The 16426-nt window shown below is 49.8% G+C and overlaps 1 protein-coding gene across 2 annotated transcripts in view; it reads left to right on the plus strand.

The window, feature by feature from the left end:
* The window catches only part of ZCCHC7 (zinc finger CCHC-type containing 7), a 214516-nt gene extending 201506 nt beyond the window's left edge, over nt 1-13010 (plus strand). For both annotated transcript variants that reach the window (XM_032949698.2, XM_032949699.2), the window contains exons 8-9: nt 8813-8930; nt 9605-13010. In XM_032949698.2, the coding sequence (XP_032805589.2) occupies nt 8813-8930; nt 9605-10248 (762 nt within the window). In that variant the 3' untranslated portion in view covers nt 10249-13010. The remainder of the gene's footprint in view (nt 1-8812; nt 8931-9604) is intronic.
* Nucleotides 13011-16426: the final 3416 nt, after the last annotated feature.

Below are 16426 nucleotides of genomic sequence, written 5' to 3' on the forward strand. Positions count from 1 at the left end.
TAATAATCATCATCCTTGTCATCACTGAGTTCAATGAATTCCCTCGCCGTTATTTAAATGTGCGAGAGCCCATTCATAGCACAAGCCTTTTTTTTAAAGCAAACCTTAGTTCGCAATGTTATGCACCAGCAGTTCTTACAGGAATTTTATTTGCAAGTTAGCTGGGGCAGTAGTGATTCTATGGTTTGAGATGCTGGCTCCAACCATGGAAATGTGAAATTTCCACCAATGCAGGGGTACCCAGCGGAGATTAGCACCGAGGGAGGCTTTTTGACGTTGGAACGTTCGCAAAGTCACGAGTACAAATCTCTGTGACATGTTGCCGATAGTCCACAAACCTTCTGAGGATGATAAAATGAGTACTCTGCACGGTTTTCACTATTGGGATCTAGGCAGTGACACGGTTACAGAGTGGCCTACTTTTGTGAATTAAGCCACAATCTTGAATGCCTGCCATGCAGCATCGTGACACAACGTTCGAATGTCCCCCATGTGCTGTTAGCGAGCGTCTGGTAAGACCACCACGACACACTTTGTGAGGCGGCCAGGATCACGCCCACCCATGCCTCCTTTGTCTCCCACATTTTGACTCCCACCGCTGCTCCAGGCCCTCATTTCAGAACAAGGCAAGTTTCAAGTTTCATTTATTAGGTATAGCCCTGTGAGCCATGCAGCTCTTAAGTCGGGTGCAACCGCAACAAACTAAATATGAATCTACATTGCAGAAAACTATTACACCACAACCAGACCAAAATAAAGCTACAAAAACAATGTAACAACAGTAATCATAGGAACTGTGATTTTAAATGTAACAATAAACGATATACATAACACGTACGACAAAAACCTGCAGCCATAGCTGGCAGCACGACACTCCAAGTGTATGATGTGTGAGTGAGTCAGCAGCAGCGTGAGTGAGTGTATGATGTGTGAGTGAGTCAGCAGCAGCGTGAGTGATTGTATGATGTGTGAGTCAGCGCTCGATGTGTTAGCGCATTATATGTGAGTGAGTCAGCAGCAGCGTGAGTGTATGATGTGTGAGTCAGCGCACCATGTGTTAGTCAGCGCATTATATGTGAGTGAGTCAGCAGCAGCGTGAGTGAGTGTATGATGTGCGAGTCAGCGTATGATGATTGAGTCCGTATTAGGTTGAGTGAGTGTATGATGTGTGAGTCAGCGTACGATGTGTTAGTCAGCGCATAATGAGTGAGTCAGTGTATGATTTGCGAGTCAGCGTATGATGTGCGAGTCAGCGTATGATGATTGAGTCCGTATTAGGTTGAGTGAGTGTATGATGTGTAAGTCAGCGCACGATGTGTTAGTCAGCGCATGATGAGTGAGTCAGTGTATGTTGTGCGAGTGAGCCAGCACACGATGAGTGAACCTGTGTATGATGAGTGAATGGGTCAGTGGTTGTGCGAGTGCATGATGTGTGAGCGAGTAAGCGCATGATGAGCGAGTCAGTGCATGATGTGTGAGTGAGTCAGTGCATGGTGTGAGCGAGTCAGTGTATGATGTGTGAGTGAGTAAGCGCATGATGAGCGAGTCAGTGCATGATGTGTGAGTGAGTCAGTGCATGGTCTGAGCGAGTCAGTGTATGATGTGTGAGTGAGTAAGCGCATGATGAGCGAGTGAGTCAGTGTATGATGTATGAGAGAGTCAGTGTCGGCTCCCTCTGCTCGCGCCGTCGGCCCCCCCCCCCCGGCTCCGTCGCCCCCCCCCTGGCTCCTTCGGCCCCCCCCTGGCTCCGTCGGCCGCTCCCGGCTCCGTCGCCCCCCCCCCCCAGCTCCGTCGCTTACCACGACGCTGCCGTCCCCCCGCAGTTACACGGACGCATCTATACCCAGCCCACGTTTAGATAACATGTGCTCTACACTCGCGTCATTCAAGGTCTAAATCATTTTTTGGCCTCGTTTTCAGTGACGAGACTCGGTGTAATTGAAACTGTTATTAATACGGCTCCGCTCACAGGAATCTCATTAGTTCATCCGTCAGCACTGACGGGCTAATTTCAGCATCCTTTATTTAACCAGGTGAGAATCTTTGCACATTCATTATCTCTTTTGCAAGGGGGACCTGAGAACCACAGAGACGAGAAGTTGAGCCCTACGCGGACAAGAACAGTCCGAGATGAAAAGCTGACCCCCCCTTCCCCCCACCCATTACAGCTTTCCTCTCGGTGGCCTTGAGTCAATGTCGCGAATTCCACATTCCTTTATAGATGGTCACCCTTTCTCAGATGGCCCACTGTTGACTTTCTACAAAGTGTGGTGCTCATTTTATTGATGTTGGGAGGAATGGTGATGGGCCGAGTGGACCTTTCAACTGGGATTGGGCTGCGTTGGCCCTCATGCTAGGGACTTCTTTCCTCATTTTTCAAGCTCTTGTTGAACCTTACCTGGGACATTCAAATTGTTAAGTTTATCTGTCAGTGGAACTACAACTGGCTTTTGTCAATAATTATTTATAGTCATTGTTATTAGTTGCTCAGGATCAGCCTTTCTGAGTCTCAAGACGGGAGGGCCCTGCTCAGGATATTTGATCAATTCCTTATCGAGTATCTGCGGTCTGATAACTGTCCATAGTAATGTGGAATTCCGCGCACGCAATCCGGTCTCACCACTCCGTCTCCTCAGTAGTCATCCTCTTGCAGGTTTGCCTGCCACTCCGTTACCAGTCTTGTCCACCGCTCGACAATCTCTGTATTCTGCGTGGTGTTTAGACTTTTGTGGAGTTTCCTCCAGAAACGTTCTTTCTACCACGTGCATGGTGCTCACTCAAGAACATTACCCTTGCGATGCAGGAGCCTTCTGCAATGCAATGTCACTACAGTGTCTATGAGCGGAATGAGTTGAACGTGTAATATTTTACTCACTTTAGAAGGAGTTAATGTGTAAAATATACAACGTGTTATTGAGATGAAAACACAGTAAAAGTATGAAAGCAAAGAGCAACAGCAGTGCTCTGTGGACTTGCTGGTCCCGTTATGAGGACGAGCAGCGTTTCAGGTTGGCCCAGCGGCCTTCGCCAACTAAGAACCTTTTGACCTTTTGCTACGACGCACGAGGAGGAGAACATGCCCAGGCGTCGGTCGCTCGCTCGCGCGACTGCGCTGAGCTCCGCCCATCAAACATCCAAACCTCGCAGAGCGTGGGGCAGCATCCGTCCCGAGCCAGCGGGGTGGAAATTCCACATCCCGATGCCGGGAGGCAGAGGACCGCCGTGGCGGCGGCGGCGGCGGTGGTGGTGGCCGCGTTCCCCCGCCGCACGGTTTTCGTGCCGTTGTGACCCGGCGCTCCGTTCCTAAGTGCCGCGCAGCGGAATTGCCGTTCCGTGTCACCCCTCCGCCCCCCACCCCACCACCCCCCGGCACCTCCCGCAGGCTAACGATGATGCGCTTATAATTATTTACTGGCTCTGGGCCGCCGCCTCTTCCTCGCCGTGGCGGCAGCAGCAGCGGCGGCGGCGGCGGCGGCGGCGGCAGCAGCACATGTTTTACACGGGGCGCTGGTTCACCGCATCCCGTCGCCGCCGATCAATGCTTTGTGTTTAACGGCGGGGGAGCCCACGGCTCGTGGGGCCAGGCCGAGACGTACAATTCTCTCATTCGCTAATTGTTTAGGTTTAGTTTTTTACGGGTTTCGGAGCACGATGTCGCCGTGGAGCGGTTTGTTGTCGCCGCGCGTAGGGGTCGGTGCGGGGTCATGTTTTGAGGAATTTGCCGTGGGTTGCGTCGGGATGGTTGTGGGAGGAGGGGGGGGGGGGGCGCCACGGTGGCGAGATGTTAACTCCTTCGCCTGGTGTGCAGGAGTTCGCGGGTTCGATCCCGACCCTGACGCCTGTTGTATCTTTGGAGTTTGCGTGTTTTTTCCCGTGGTCGTGTGTGTTTTTCTCCAGGTCCTCCGGTTTTTCCATCTGCATTTAGAATGATACGGTTAGAGTGTTTGGCTGCTATACATTTCCACATGGTAAGCCACTTCATTGAGCTATCATTTGTGGCCAGGTTTCTTCTGAAAAAGAGCTGATTTTGTACGTTTGCCCACTGACAAAGAAATGATCAGTCTATAATTTTAATGGTAGGTTTATTTGATCAGTGGGAGACAATAACAACAACAAAATCCAGAAAAACGCATGTCAAAAATGTTATTAATTAATTTGCATTTTAATGAGGGAAATAAGTATTTGACCCCTCTGCAAAACATGACTTAGTACTTGGTGGCAAAACCCTTGTTGGCAATCACAGAGGTCAGACGTTTCTTGTAGTTGGCCACCAGGTTTGCACACGTCTGAGGAGGGATTTTGTCCCACTCCTCTTTGCAGATCTTCTCCAAGTCATTAAGGTTTCGAGGCTGACGTTTGGCAACTCGAACCTTCAGCTCCCTCCACAGATTTTCTATGGGATTAAGGTCTGGAGACTGGCTAGGCCACTCCAGGACCTTAATGTGCTTCTTCTTGAGCCACTCCTTTGTTGCCTTGGGCATGTGTTTTGGGTCATTGTCATGCTGGAATACCCATCCACGACCCATTTTCAATGCCCTGGCTGAGGGAAGGAGGTTCTCATCCAAGATTTGACGGTACATGGCCCCGTCCATTGTCCCTTTGATGCGGTAAAGTTGTCCTGTCCCCTTAGCAGAAAAACACCCCCAAAGCATAATTTTCCACCTCCATGTTTGATGATGGGGATGGTGTTCTTAGGGTCATCATTCCTCCTCCTCCAAACACGGCGAGTTGAGTTGATGTCAAAGAGCTCTATTTTGGTCTCATCTGACCACAACACTTTCACCCAGTTGTCCTCTGAATCATTCAGATGTTCATTGGCAAACTTCAGACGGGCATGTATATGTGCTTTCTTGAGCAGGGGGACCTTGCGGGCGCTGCAGGATTTCAGTCCTTCACGGCGTAGTGTGTTACCAATTGTTTTCTTGGTGACTATGGTCCCAGCTGCCTTGAGATCATTGACAAGATCCTCATGTGTAGTTCTGGGCTGATTCCTCACCGTTCTTATGAACATTGCAACTCCACGAGGTGAGATCTTGCATGGAGCCCCAGGCCGAGGGAGATTGACAGTTCTTTTGAGTTTCTTCCATTTGTGAATAATCGCACCAACTGTTGTCACCTTCTCACCAAGCTGCTTGGCAATGGTCTTGTAGCCCATTCCAGCCTTGTGTAGGTCTACAATCTTGTCCCTGACATCCTTGGAGAGCTCTTTGGTCTTGGCCATGATGGAGAGTTTGGAATCTGATTGATTGCTTCTGTGGACAGGTGTCTTTTATACAGGTAACAAGCTGAGATTAGGAGCACTCCCTTTAAGAGTGTGCTCCTAATCTCAGCTCGTTACCTGTATAAAAGACACCTGGGAGCCAGAAATCTTTCTGATTGAGAGGGGGTCAAATACTTATTTCCCTCATTAAAATTCAAATCAATTTATAACATTTTTGACATGCGTTTTTCTGGATTTTTGTTGTTGTTATTCTGTCTCTCACTGTTCAAATAAACCTACCATTCAAATTATAGATTGATCATTTCTTTGTCAGTGGGCAAACGTACACAATCAGCAGGGGATCAAATACTTTTTTCCCTAACTGTACTTGACTGGTAGGGCCGGCGCGTTGGGGCTGGGCGGCGTGGGTGGTGGGGGTGCGCGCGGAGGAGTGGGCTGGCAGGCGGGCGGGCAGCCCGGGCTCCGTGATGAAATACTGCGGCGGGCGGATAATTGTGCGCTAATGCGCGAGGCTGCACTTATTACCCGGCACCCGTGTCATTAGGGCCCGGGGCGCGGAGAGAGCGGTCGGTGACGCGCGTGCAGAGAGAGAGAGAGAGAGCGATGGAGAGCATGGGCAAGAGAGAGGGAGAGAGTGCGAGCGTGCGAAGGGAGGAAAATGGATTTGGCGCCGGTGCCCCATACATCATAACGACACCGAGTTGTGCTTTTAAATGCAATACGATACACGTTGGACGTAGAGCATCTCAATGTGACCGTGTTGCCGAGACGGGTTGCACACGACTGGAGTGCAGCGCTGTGCAGGGTGGGGTTGGTGGATCGTGCGGAGAGCAGCATCGTGTGTTGTGCTTTCTTGAGTGATGGGCGCGCCTTCGTGTGCTTGCGGTGTTTCCACTGTCTACCTTCGACACACCAAGAACATGAACAAAGGCGTTGTCCAACATTCCTAAGCAGGACCCTGCCAAAAAGGAATTTTGCGATGCTTCGCTGGATTAAGGACAAGGTTACCCGAGATTCTTTACGAGGACGGGAGATGTGGATTTGAGCGCGAGCAGGGGAAATCCGGGACAGGGAAGGGGGAAGGATTTTCATCTTAATTGAGAGTTTTTTTTTTTTTAAAGTTGAGTTGGGCCGGGACACGGAAAGACACGAAAGGATGACGCAGTCCAGGATTAGAATGAAATTAACGTTCGGGGAAAAAAGTTCGATTGCAGGCAGAGGAGAAGAGGAGCGCCCGGAATGGTGGGCGATATTTTACATTGAATCACTTTGGGCAGGGGTAGGGAGTCTGCTGCGTAGCCGGGGGAAATGAGTCCCAGACGCTCGCCCTCCTGCTGCCCTCCATCATCGGCAGCAGAAGAGAAAGGAGGCGACCTCCCATCGTGCCGAGGTTGTCTGGGATGCCGACGGGAGGGCGCGGGGGAGGGGGAGCCGCAGCGCGCGATGTTCTATATTTAACGTTAATTTTATGTTTCGTTTTATACCGTGAAGGCGCGTGGCACTGGGCGGTATTTGTGGGTCGTCGGCCGTTTGGCAGCAACAGCAGCAGCCCCCGGGTTCACCTGCGTGTCAAGACAGCCCCGGCACTGCACCAGCCGCGGCCCGGCGTTGCCGATTAATGAAATTACTTTTGATGCGGCTAATTATTTCGCCCGGGCTTTTAATTAGCTCCCGACCAAGCTCATTACGGCCCTGCCAAATTCCATTATTCCGCCGACAGCTTTATTAGTTTGCGCGCGCGCGCGCTCACTCGCCCGCTCGCTCCCCTCCATCATCGCCCGGGCCCTGCCGATACGAGAGAAAGCTCATTATTCTGGCAGGTAAATTGCGCTGTCAAGGGACTAATTGGTAGCGCCGCTCGGCTGGACTGACTGCTGGACCGCGGGATTTTTAACATGATAATCATTCACGCGTTATCTTGTTGGACGAACAAATGCTCCCAGGACTTGGGCTTCCCAACCAAGCGTTACTGACGAACGCTTCTCGCTCTGGCCCCGCTGTGCCCGTGCCACGGCCACCGTGGCACGTTTGGCGAGAGGACGTGGGCGGCAGATTAGGAGGGAGACGCAACGCGAAAAGCGGACAGCTGTTATTTTGTGGTAAATACCCGGCTCGCGCGATTCACAGGCTGTCGAGCGCGAGTGGGAAACTTCCCTCGTGAGATATAGCGCTGAGGGTTACGGATCTTCAGGGGCGCCGCTGCCAGCCCCCCTTGGTGATGTCCTCGGGCCGCGCCAGAGCCCACCCGCAAATTTTAGCTGCCAAGTATGTCGATGATAATTACGTAGATTGTGGCTGCGTCGTCTCTCCCTTTCAAGAAGAGGTGCAATTGGTGCAAGGCTTTGGGGGATCCCAGGGCACATTGCAAGCTGTGACCCCCGCGGGGAGCATTGCATGTGCGGGACTGGATGGGGACAATGCAAAGACTGGAATGTTTCCTGCGAGCTCTTGCAGCCAGCATCACCGTCCCCTCCATCCAAAAACTACTCCACAGTACTGGCTTTGGGACAAACGTTTGCCATGGACCCTTAACCTGGGCCTAACGCTTGCGTAGTGGCTCAACAGTCGAGCGAGATTTTGGTCGGAGGTTGACATCGTGCTTCCAGGGTCGATAAAATAGGTAACACTTTGTAGGCAATTCAACAGGAGTCCTATGGATAGACTCACCCCTTCCATAGAAATGTGGGATTTCCACCACTGGCGCTGCAGGGATCTAAACAGGAGATGAGCACCACTTCAATGCTCATGTGAGCAGGACATCACCCAAGGACTCTGTAGGTGGGTGCGTGTACTTGTGACTTTAGTGGCATAGTGGTTCCCACACTGCCCCAAAATCTCACCGACGTGGATTCAATCTCTTGCCATAATACGCAACGTGAGGGCGGTGGCACTTTCACCCTGGTCTGGACCTCCTCTAGATCAACTCAGCTTTAAACGAGCACTTAGTGTTGTGTGTTAACTTGTGCACCGGGGAGATGGAGGTGGGCGGGTGGGCATGGTGCTGACCTCACTAAACTATTGGGTGCAGGGTCAACCTTAATAAAAAACTAAACTAGTTTTATTTTACCAGGTAAGGCTCACTGAGCTATATATATATAGCTCTTTTTCAGAAGCGATCTGTCCACAAATGATAGCTCAACAAAGTGTCTTATGTGAAAATGTATCGCACCTCACTATTAACTATTTTCCACTGGCATATCCGAGCTGCGCGGGGGCTATGCCGAGCCAGCCTGCTGTGGGTTAGCAGTGCCGCTGACCTCTCCCACGCAACGTAGGACATCACTACGCACGTAGATGATGTCGGTGACACGCACTCTGACACACGGATACACAACAACACACACACACACTTCATCAACGCTCCGTGGCTCTGACTCAGTAGATGCCATTATATTGATCTTCTTTAGGTGCTATGATGTCAGAGGCATTGAACGCGTGCCATTATCCCCTCCCCTGGACCTGATTGGCCCCGAGCAAAGCGGGTCCGCGGTGCGATTCTGGCTCGGCCCGGATGTGCCAATAGAAAATAAGGTGGTAGATGAGGCTAAACATGAGATCTTTGTTTTGGTGTGCGTGTTCGTGTGCGTGCAGGAGTGCGTGCGGAGAAGGATGGATCTGTACATATACCCCACGGTGCCCTTCATCTGCCATTACGACAGCCCTCACGAATTCCACCTCAGGGAGAAGAGATTGCAGAGGATAGCCAGAGGTGCCTCTTCAGTGTCGGGTTCTTACCCCCGAGCACGTGTGCATTTCACCAAGCGTCGCTACAGCAGGGCTCTTCAACGTGATTTTCCGTCAGGCCACATAATAAAATTTGCCGATGCCGTGATGGACACCGGGGTGCCGCAGTGGTGAGATGTTAACTACCTCGGCTGGTATACAAGAGGTCAAGGGTTCAATCCCGACCCTGACGCCTGCTGTATATTTGGAGTTTGTATGTTCTCCCCGCGGTAGCGTGGATTTTTCTCTTGGTCCTCCGATTTTTCCCTCCACATTTAGAAACATGTGCTCAGAGCATTTGGCTGCTAGAAATTTTCACGTGATAAGCCACTTCATTGGGTTATCATTTGTGGCCAGGTCGTTCTAAAAAAGATTGATATATCTCAGTGGGCTCTACCTAGCTATCATCGCCACCCCCCCCCCCCCCCGCACTGGCTGACTAACGTCCACTCGCAGGCCGGTGCCGAGTCACCTTGTGCCGGAAAGGGGCAGCTTCCAATGGGAGGGGAGTGCCCTTTGAAACGTTTTAAATGGGATGTGATGTACGGCTCTCGTGTGTCGCTGAGGCGGCAGAACAACGCCATGTAAATACAAAGATTATGAAGATGTTGATGAAGATGATGATGATCATCATCATTATTCTTTCCCTGTGCGTAACAGAATTGCGGGAGATGGGCCAGCTGCAAGAGTCTCTGCTGAACCCCCTTAAGCGGCGCCGCCTGGAGCTGGAGGCAGAGCAGGGCCTGAGCCAGAAGCAGCGCACGCGGCTCAAGGCGCGGCTCGACCGCGCCGAGGAGAGCGAGGCGGCGCGGCTCCACCGCAAGCGGCAGCAGCTGCGTACGCGTCGCCACGAGCACTACATGCGCCGGACGGCCGGACTTCCGGCGTGGGACGGCAGCGGCGCCGGAAGCTCGCACCACTCGCACCACCGCCAGCGCGGCCACGACCGCCGCGAGAAGCGGGCCCGCGAAGCGCCGGTGGCGGAGGAGCGCAGCGAGCGGGGATTCCAGCGGAGGGCGGCCGTGGCCCGTGAGGGCTACTTCCCTGCGGAGCCTGTCGAGTGGCAGAACGACAAGGGGAGGAAGAGGAAGGAGGAGATAAAGCAGAGGTTGAAGTTGAAGGGGAAAATGAAGATGAAGAAACTGAGGGAGAAGAAGGCGCGGCGCAAACACGGGCGGTGCGCCGACGAGGAGGAGGGAGGCAGCGCGGACCGCGTGCCGGCGTTCCTGCCGCCGTCAAGAAAGAAGAGCAGGAGGAAGCGCGCGAGGGCGAGCGCCAGCGCCAGCGAGACGTGCGTGGAGTGAGTCTCGCGTGTGCAGAGGTTCTTAACCGGCGATGCGGCATGCGGGACAAACTCGCCACCGTGGCACGGCCAGCTAACATTTCACGCTCCGCCTCATTTAGCAAAAAGGGCCGTTACCAAATCGCGCTGTCCTAACTCAGGTTGAAAGCATTAACGCGTCAGCTCCATCTGTCTGCTTGGGACGCGGAGGGCACGGTAACTCTCAAAGTTGATCCAATCTGGAGAAATCTTCACTGTAAAGTTGTCTTGCTACCCTATAGCAAACCAGCAACATTAATTAAAGGGTTGCCCTACATTTGGGGACGAACCAGTGGTAAAAGGATTTACCCTGGCACCTGCACCTGAATGGCCAAGATGTTCACGCCTCTGTCCCTCCCCACCGATATGATCACACGCGATGTGATTTTGCTATGTCGCACACCATTCGCCCTGTGACATAACTTAATGCGGCTTGAAAGATAACGTTACCGATAATTAGAAATTTCCCAGAAAGCATTACAGAAGCCACACATGTGAATTGTCTTCCTTCTTTTGTTCTTGCCCACAGTTCAATGCGATCGTGCTATCGATGTCACGAGACGTGTGTGCCAGATGATCCATGTAGATCTCTCACAGAGCATTGCAAACCATCGTGTTCGAGCGAAGGCCCACGGAATCGGATATAGAACTACTTCTGAGATCCCTTTAAGTGACCTCCGGTCCACGCAGAAGGGGAGGGGGGGGGGGAGTACTTTCACAACGGCTATACCAACGTAAATAATATAGGTCACACATTATATTCTCACAGCTGTAATGCAGCCAAGTTCTGTGTAGAACCAAGTTTAATTTGATGGCTTTTTGTAGTTGTTGGTGACCTGGCTGAGACCATTCATAGGGGCGCCATGGTGGCGAGATGTTAACTACCTCGCCCGGTATACAGGAGGTCATGGGTTCGATCCTGACCCTGACGCCTGCATATTTGGAGTTTGCATGTTCTACCCGTGGCTTCGTTGATTATTCTCTGGCTGCTCCGGTTTTGTCCCGCCACATTTCGAAACGCGCGTTTGCAGTATTTTGGCTGCTATAAATTTCGACATGATGATAAGCCACTTCGGTGAGCTATCATTTGTGGTCAGATTGCTTCTGAAAAAAGAGCTACGTAGCTCAGTGGGCCTTACCTGGTAAAATAGAAAATACTTGTAATAGTTGTATGAACTCACTGCACTTGAGGGGACCCTCACCTGGTTAAAATCACAGGCGGGTGCCTGAAGTCGAACCCAGGATCTCAGCGGTAGCAGCTTTCATCACCCCAGCCTCCTCGCTTGTATCACAAACCCGATTCATCTTCTTCTTTGGTTCTTTCGGTAAAGTCACGTAGAATGAGAATAAAATAATAAATTGATAAAATAAAAAGACAATAAAATTCTCACGACGTTTCGGCCACAACACAAGCAGCCTTCATCAGTTGAAAGAACAGAACTGTTGGGACGACAGTGCTCCAATGAGCATTGTTGTGATTCGTTGCGTCTTTTTAAGCTCGGTGAGAGGCGTGAAACCTCTTGACAAAGGAGTTTATGTATCAAAGCAGGAGAATTTAGCGATGATATAGCTGAGGGATTAGCTTGTGACAGAAATAGCTATGTTAAAGTCAGAGTTTACCTATTAGTATATGGACGCTAAAGGCCTCCAACTACCCAACTTTCATACAGTAAACCGATGTGAAAAGAACTAAGTGTATATTACATGATATAATAAATGTACTTAATATATTCTTCAATAAGCAGGGCTATTAATCACAAAGCAGCTTATTGAAGAATATATTAATATATTAAGTATATATATTAATATATTAATTAGTTTTGATTTAAAGCTTTCGTGACTGCAGTAATTCATATTCTTAGCTCTTTCGGTAAAGTCTCGTTGAAGGGAAACAATAAAATAATAAAATATATATAAAACAATAAAAATTCTCACGACGTTTCGACCATTATTTTATTGTTTCCCTTCAACGTGACTTTACCGAAAGAGCTAAGAATATATATTAATTAGTGTTTGTTTCCACCAGCCCTCCCCTCCCTCCTCCGCCCCGGGTGGGGGCTGGTAACATGCTAATCCAACTCCGCCCACACAGCCTTAATAAGACTCACTCCTGGCGTGGCGGGGTCCACTCGGGCTCTGTCTCCTGGATAGACTCTGTTTCTTCACCTGAGGAAGGCCGCTTGTGTTGTGGCCGAAACGTCGTGAGAATTTTATTGTCTTATTTTATTATTTTATCTCCTATTCTACGTGACTTTACCGAAAGAACCAAAGAAGATGAATCCTTGCAGTCACGAAAGCTTTAAATCGAAACAAACCCGAATCTTCCTTTGATAAGTCTCCGTATTCTATAGCGGTGCCCACGCTGGAGGTGTGGTGAGGTTTTTGTTGTTTGCGGTTTGTGCTTGTGCACTGCTGCTTACACAGTCCCGTATTTGTTTTTATTATTTAATGGGAAACGTGTGAGATGCGTGAGAATTAAAATAATTCAACACAAAGTGAGTTTACAGTAAAAAAAAGAAGGCTGATTGAATACAGAAGTCTCAGGAAGGCACGTAAAAGATTTTTAAACGAAAACGTTAAAAACATGTAAATTGGAAAATTCCTGATGGATACGTGTACTTTGTTTTAAAATATCTTTTGTTGGAAAATGTGTAATGTCCAGTTTTGAGGCAAATTTCTGTAAACAGTTTTTTTCTATTGTAATGTTTTGACAATGAAGTAAAAAAATAAAAAATAGTTACATTCGCAGAGTGCATTGTGTTTATGTGCAGTAGGTTTTCTTTGAATGCATTTATTATTACAAATCAGTTGCATTTGCGTTCACAATATTCCGCTGAGTATGACGTCTGTTCACTCGGTGAATTTTCACTTGGAGCAACGCGTGTCAAGACAACGTTAAGAATGTGTACATCACTGATATTATTACTACAATGTCTATATTTTCCTATCGGGCTATAAATTAATATGGAAATGCACGCATCTGCAACTTATACCGAGTGGATTGAATTATGACGCCGTGTTTATCTGCAAAGTGGTGTTTGCAAAACAAAAGATCACGAATCACGAGCCATGTAAGCTTTTACGACTGGCTATCGCATCACCGGTAACATGCCATTTGTAAATATCAGAGTGGTGAAATGTGCGAGAATTCCCCCAGCAGAAAATGACATTGTGTTCGGAAACGCCCTGGAAGTTGACACCACAGAACTACTTAAGGGGTCACTGTAAATGACTTGGCTCGGACAACACCGCGTGCGCCTATTCTGCTCTGTGGAAGTGCCGCACTGAGCGATTGAGGGCCGCCAGGAGGTTTCCAGCACCACTGCTGCCCCCAGTGCTGGGCTCGCTGTCCCAGGGCGCAGGGAGTTTTTGATCGGAGTTTGCCATCTCCTAGATCAGGGGGTTGGCAACCTGCGGCTCTTGAGCCGCCATGCGGCTTTTTAAGGACTGCAGTGCGGCTCTTGACGTTGGAAAAGAATGGCTCTTATTTTGGTTGCCAATCCCTGACCACGGAAGAGTCCAGTTCACGATGGGCAGGGTTCGGCAACCTGCGACGAGAGCTGCATGCGCTCATTAAGGACCACCGTCTCGTATTCGCATTGCGATTGAAATATTGTTTTTTGGTTTTCCGAATTCGAAAAAATGGCTCTTCTTATTGTGTTGGTTGCCGACCCCTCTTCTAGATCGACTCCCTTTCCAGGTCCCCACCATGACCCAGTCGCATTGACTCTGGTTCGTGGATGCCACGGCGTGTTGGGCCGATGCACCGCACCTCAAGGGCCCAGATTTACTCTGATATCCCTTTTAGCGTCCAGACAGGTATAGGCTGCATCAAATTTAAAACCATCATGTGAAATATGTTCAATGCGTAGTTTTGTATGTATTCTGTTTATAACCAACTCGTGGACACCTGAGAAATCTAGTTCAATCAGATGTGGGTGGTGCCTTGATTCGAACCCAGTTTGTCAGTGATTCCAAGGTACTATGCGAGTCATTGAGCTCACCGAGGGCACCCATGCTGAACAGAGGCAGAACACCACGCAAACTCCATGCAACATGCGCCCGAGTCGGGAATCGAGCCCTGAACCTTTATTGATGTGAGACGCGAGTGTTGCTACTGCGCCATCCTACGTCCACTGCATACACAATGAATACGGCGTGCCCCGCATTTCACCCCCATGGACCCGCATGGCATGGAAGGGGCCCTCAATTAGCAGTGGATTGACACAAAAGGGCCGCTCATGTGCACGTGCGTAGTCCATCGCGCCGTAAATCACGCAAGATTTGCACGGGTTGCCGATATTGACCGCCGATGTAATATGAGCCTCTTGACGTGAGCGCTTGAGTCCACATCGGTTGCGTCAAGCCCGTGTTTCCACCCCGCCCCCACTCAAGCCGACACGTCGGCGGCCGTGTCGGCGAAGCCTTTTCACCGCGAGCATATTTTGTGTCGACAGAGAAAGGAAGTTGTGTCCGCCACGCTTGCGTCGACAATAAAACAGTTGCGCGCGTGCAAAGCCCCCCCGATGACACCACGGTCGTCTTGTACGTTGCTGCTCGGCATGTGTGGCCAGTTTTGAGGTTTTCTCCTTGGGGAGGAAAAAGGGTCTTGAGCGTGTCTGCCGAGACATCGTTGGGCCAATGTTTTCTACCTGAAGAGCCGTTTCCGGTGGTTTTGCGCGACATCGTTACTTGTGACGCTGTTTGCAATTATAACACAGCGTGCCTGGGAGAACACCCATGCCCGTGGGGTATACCACTCAAAGCTCCATTTTGTCAGGTGGCTTTCTCTCGACCTGCTTGCTGGACTGCCACACATACAGGCACTATTTTAGTGTCCCATCAGGCAGGTAGGTGCATTGTGAACATGATAGTTCAATCTGTGTGTGTGTAACCCACCTACATCGTGTTCGGATTGCAAGCGTGCATAGTTTACACCATACCCAATAGAGGCTTTTAAAAAAATTCATATTTTGTCAAACGCCAGTTTAATATGCATATCTTAGTGTGATCCACCAACCCCTACCTCCCGTTGGCTCTGGATCACAAGCTTGCTCTGACAACAGAAACCACATTTCCTCGTGTTTATTAATTAAACTTAATCACGTCTGTTTGACTCGAACGCTCCTCGTGGAGGGGAATGCGTGCGGAGGGTCCCGAGTTATGAAGATGGATTCAATTAAGACTCATTGTGATTTAATAACCCCTTGAACAAAGGCAACACCTGCTTACCTTCTAATTAAGAGGCATGCCGGTCATTTACAATTGATAAGGACACATGCAGGGTTATAAGTAGCAGTTAGCATCTACCAAGTGAGCACTCAGCCCGTTCTAATTCACGGGTCACGTGCTTAATTTTTAAAGCGCGTATATTCTGAACTCTGATTTCTCAGCAATTTAACATTTTATTGTCTTTTTTCCTTCATATTACGGACGGTCAAGGCTATAGTTTTGTCACGGTATATATTATTTGCAAATGTAAAATTCGCGGCTGAGTTGTGGCGGGGGTGTGGGAGGGGAGCAGGCTTGAAATCCCTGCTTAGCTTTCCGATGTGCTGCGACATCATAATGTACGTTGACTCATTGACCCCCCCCCCCCCACTTGGCGTAAGAGCGCAGGAGTGTGATCACCACATCTACGCCTCTATATAAGAAACGAAACAGGTGGACTTCTCCACAAATCTGGCTGTCGCCTGATGAGGCTAGTTGTAATTACTGGCGAAACGTCGTACTCAGATTGTAAATGTTGTGGCTTGGCTCTCCAACATACCGGTGTGCTGTACTAGTGACGAATTGGCCACGTTCTGTTTACGTGACAACCCTTACGAGTTTGCTGTCGGGTGCTAACGACATTTATATATTTACTTGATCTAACCCAAAAAGCCTCTATTATGGACATCAGTCGCATGCATTTTTGGAGCGTGAACGTCTCTCTCCCCAGTGGTCGCGTGGATTTTCTCCGTGTCCTCCGGTTAGTCCCTCCACGCGTGTAGCATAAAACGCGTTCACAGTATTTGGCGCCTCTAAATGTCCCACATGATGATAAGCCTCTTCGTTGAGCTTTCAATTGTGAGCCAGGTCGCTTCTGAAAGTGCTATACAGCTCGGTGGACCATACCTTGTAAAATAGAAGGTTTAGTTTAGTCTTATGCGTGCTGAGTT

Source organism: Petromyzon marinus, chromosome 8 (assembly GCF_048934315.1).
Source record: "Petromyzon marinus isolate PM22_M1 ecotype Great Lakes invasive population chromosome 8, UKy_Petmar_22M1.pri1.0, whole genome shotgun sequence".
In the NCBI taxonomy this organism is placed as follows: domain Eukaryota; kingdom Metazoa; phylum Chordata; class Hyperoartia; order Petromyzontiformes; family Petromyzontidae; genus Petromyzon; species Petromyzon marinus.